Source organism: Onychomys torridus, chromosome 8, assembly GCF_903995425.1.
Source record: "Onychomys torridus chromosome 8, mOncTor1.1, whole genome shotgun sequence".
Taxonomy (NCBI): domain Eukaryota; kingdom Metazoa; phylum Chordata; class Mammalia; order Rodentia; family Cricetidae; genus Onychomys; species Onychomys torridus.
In genome coordinates this window covers 4,023,247-4,027,605 of record NC_050450.1, presented here as the reverse complement: position 1 = coordinate 4,027,605, position 4,359 = coordinate 4,023,247, and the positions used below count along the sequence as shown (strand labels likewise).

Here is a 4,359-nt window from a genome sequence, read left to right as displayed (position 1 = left end):
CATTTGTTCTGATATTTGAAGGCAGTATTAATAATTATCAAATTATTCACATTTATCTCAAGTAACTATTTTTTTTCTTTTGTTTGTTTGTGTTTTTTGAGACAGGATTTTTCTGTGTAGCTCTGGTTGTCCTGGAACTCACTCTGTAGACCAGGCTGGCCTCAAACTCACAGAAATCTGCCTGTCTGCCTCCCAAGTGCTGGGATTAAAGGTGTGTACCCCTACAACTGACTTTCACTTAATTATTTTCAGCTGACCATTGTTTGATTTCTATTCTAGATAGACTGGAGAAGTTAATAGGACAGATGCATGGATATCTTTTGTTCCACCTCATTCTTAGAGGCGAATATACTTAAGACTACAGTTCTTATACACGCCATTCTTTGCCTGTGTGCATTGAAGAGATTTCTGAACATAAGAGACAAAGTGAAAATAATACTTGAATATGTTTTCACTCACAGCACATTAATGTTCATGAGGAGATTTTAAAAGGTAATATTATTGATTTAGGGCAAGGAAAGAAATTTGTGGGAAGTTCTGGATTGTTTTTTAAAGATTTGCATGTTTTTATTTTATGTGTAGGGGTGCTTTCCTGCTTCTATGTATATGCACCATGTGAGCATATTGCCCTTGTAGACCAGAACAGGGTGTCACAGCCCCCTGAAACTGGAGTTACAGTTGGTTGTTAGCCACCATTTGTGGGCTGGGAATTGAACCATGCCCTCTGGAAGAATGGCCAGTGCTCTTAATCACTGAAGCATCCTCCAGCCCAGCACTTGAAATTTTGAAGGAGAAAAAGAAATGAGGCTGTTTCACATGTATCTGATATTTCAGGCCATTTAGAAAATGCTTTATGTTTGGACACTGAGGTTTAACATTTGAACAAACAGACATACATCATAAATTGGACATTTAATGGAAAGTATATTACTGGGCTTTTAATGTATGTTTAAATATTTACATATAAAAGGTCTTATCTGACTTGGAAACCACATTAAGGCAATGTTTGCAAATCTATTTTTCTGTACAAAAGGTTTTAGGAACAATGACACTACCTGACAATAAGAGTAGAGGGTGCCAGCAAAGGGATGGTTATTCATCAGGACAGCTGGAAAGTAACCCACATGTCATTAGAACAGGTGTCATGGCAGGCAAATGGTACCAGCATACACCAATTATATTTTATATTAAAATTTCACTAGCATTCTGTACCAAGGAGCAGAATGAGCTTTATGAACATGAAATTGAATGTAGAGATAGTGTCCTCCTCAGGGTTATGAACTTAAACAAATATAAAAGTACTAACATTGAAGTCTACTGTAAGAAGTTAAGGTAGCAATATAGAAAGGTGAACAGAACACTGATACAAATCAATCGCAGAATTTCTTCTATATTAAAACCACATGAATGACCTCATTAAGTGCAGTTTATCCCATAGTACCAGCACAAAGTCACAGCTATGTAAAATAAATGAGATTCTATAGATTGCCTCTGACATGATACTGACAAGAACACTGGAAAATTGGAAAATATCATATATCAGAGAAGAAAAAGCTTACTAACAATGCTAAAGAGACTCAGTAAAGTCATTGAAAAAATTCAAAACCCTAGAAAATAAACGGAAAGAGGAAATTCTCTTGAATCATTTGATCAAAAAGTTGCAGTGCCTGGAATTGCTGCCCAGACCATATGCACTTCTTGATGGATGTCTCTCTCATGGTTTCCTTCTGCAGAGTCTTCTGAGAGCTCCCATCAAGTCCTTATTCCTTAGACTGTAGATAAATGGGTTCAGCATGGGGGTGACCACACTGTACATCACAGATGCTCGTGCAGTTGAGTGTGAGTTTTGGGTAACAGAAGAACTAAGGTACACACCCAAGAGTGTAGAATAGAATAATGAGACAACCGAGAGGTGAGATGCACAGGTGGAAAACGCTTTGTACTTCCCCTGTGATGACGAGATTGCACGTATGGAGGAAACTATTTTAGAATAAGAGTAAAGGATGCCAGCAAGAGGACCACCACCCAGCAGAACAGCTGCAAAATACATCACCATGACATTAGGAAAGGTGTCATTACAGGCAAGTAGTACCAGTTGATTAAGCTCACAAACAAAATGGGGAATTTTCAAGTCAGTACAGAAGGACAGCCGCAATGCCATTGAACTCTGTAGCAAGGAATTCAACGCTGTTGTGACCCAGGACCCAAGAACCAGCAACCCACAGAGCTGGCGGTTCATGATGACCATATAGTGAAGAGGGTGACAGATTGCCACATATCGGTCATAGGCCATCACAGCTAGAAGAAAGTTGTCCAAAACTCCAAACAGTATGAAAAAGTACACTTGGACAATACAGCCTTCATATGTTATTGCCTTGTTCTGTGTCTGTATATTCACTAGCATCTTTGGGATGCTAGCAGAGGTAAAACAGATGTCAGCAAAGGACAGGTTGGAAAGGAAGAGGTACATGGGTGTGTGAAGATGGGAATCTATAACTGTGGCAATGATAATAAGCAGGTTCCCAAGCAAAGTGACCAGGTACATGAACAAAAACAGTCCAAAAAGAAAGGGTTGCCATTGAGGATCCTCTGAAATTCCCAGGAGAATAAATTTTGAAATTTGTGTGTCATTTTTCATTTCCATATAGCTAAAGTAACAAAAAAGGAAAGAGTAACCTGACACAATTACATTATTATATACAACATTATATAACATTGGCCAGACAGGAAAGCTATAGTTTATATTATACTGTTAAGACAGTAACCCCTGTTTTGTGTATGAGTGCATCATTTTTTAGAGAATTCCCTTGTATGACTCACTTGGGACTACTACTTTAAGCCTTTACCCAAGAAGACTTGATTAAAAATGTTTTTAATGAATTCTTTGTTATAGTTGGGAAATACAGTTTAATATTGGTCATGCTCCATATATGCCCTTGAGATTATATTTTACCATGATCATTTTCTACCCAGTGATTAAATGCATATAATGCATTAGCTCCATAATCAAAGACAGACACATATTTTTTAAAAAGTCTCCAAGGGTAATATTGTCTAATTACCTAAAGTGGTCCCTGAGAGCCTGAAAAGAACAACAACTTCCTTGATTCTGGCTGCACTTCAAACCCAGTCAATCGCTTGAGGAGTCACAAAAACAATACACCATCAAAGCAAACTACTCAGAAGACAAAATATTTTATCAATTTGGTGCTCATATGGTTGAGCTTCCATTTGGTGAAAAAATACAAACAGAATAGAAGAATATATATAAAATCTAAGATTTCTTATCTTGCACCATTGAAGATTAATTTGAATTTTAACTTACACATAATAATTGAATATATTATAGTATGCAATATATTCAGATTGTATATACATGTATTCATGACCTAATGATCAAGTCTAGATAATTCACATATTTACCACCAGAAATCCCAGTGGTTCAAGCATTCAAAAGATTCCCCTCTAGATACTGTAAAGTTTATGTACATTAGCTACAGTCACCTCAGTGTGCAAAGTAGGGAACAATCTTTTTCATGTCTTGTTGTGACCCCTGTCTTACTGCTCAAGCGTTCATATCACTCAGTGTCCACTCCTTAGCCTTGGAAAGTAATAAGATACTCAGTTTCTGTGGATAAAAATGCGTTAGGCTCCACAGTAAAACATTAATGTCTACTTCTGTGGCATGAGCCCGATAGAGGAAGACAAATACCAATAATTTATCATGTGGACAATAGCAGGTTAGACCTCCATTTTTCCATCAAGAATATTTTCTGTCTTACTCTGGGCTTTCAGAATTTATCTCTTTGGATAAATAGCACAGGATCACTGTATTTGTGCCTGGTATCTTCAAACTCTACAAACAGATGTTATATTATTTTATAAAGTCCTATACCCACCAGGACAGTTATACCTTCTACATTAAATAAAGTGCTAGATGTGCCTGATCCCTGAGGGCATATGCACATTTATTACAGTGTATTTTGTACTGAAATTGTAGTTAAAGATTCAAATGAGAAGTATTCTGTTTTATTCTCATTTCTATTTTCACAGTTGGGCAAATATATTTGCATTATTTTTTTGGTAGAAGTTTGTCGTATCTCTTTGTTCTTCAAAATTTAATTAGTATTATTCTATTTTTATAATCCAAAATTGTCATTTTCAAAATGTCATTCCAATGACAAAAACATTGAAAAAAATAAAAATTTTCTTCCCATCTCCAGCTTGCCATTACAAATCTACTAATTCATGCTTGTCAATCTTCTCTTGCCAGTGGGTAGCTCTGCCAAGGCTAAACCTTTAGAAAAGTTTAATGAGGTCTGTGTCCAAAGAAATGATTCAAACAGTCAAGTGTGATTG

The 4,359-nt window shown here is 36.4% G+C and overlaps 1 protein-coding gene across 1 annotated transcript; it reads right to left on the bottom strand.

The window, feature by feature from the left end:
• Positions 1-1,714: 1,714 nt before the first annotated feature.
• On the bottom strand, positions 1,715-2,644 carry LOC118589926 (olfactory receptor 19). The gene has a single exon (XM_036197634.1). It carries the CDS (start codon positions 2,642-2,644, stop codon positions 1,715-1,717), a length of 930 nt encoding a protein of 309 aa, XP_036053527.1.
• Positions 2,645-4,359: the final 1,715 nt, after the last annotated feature.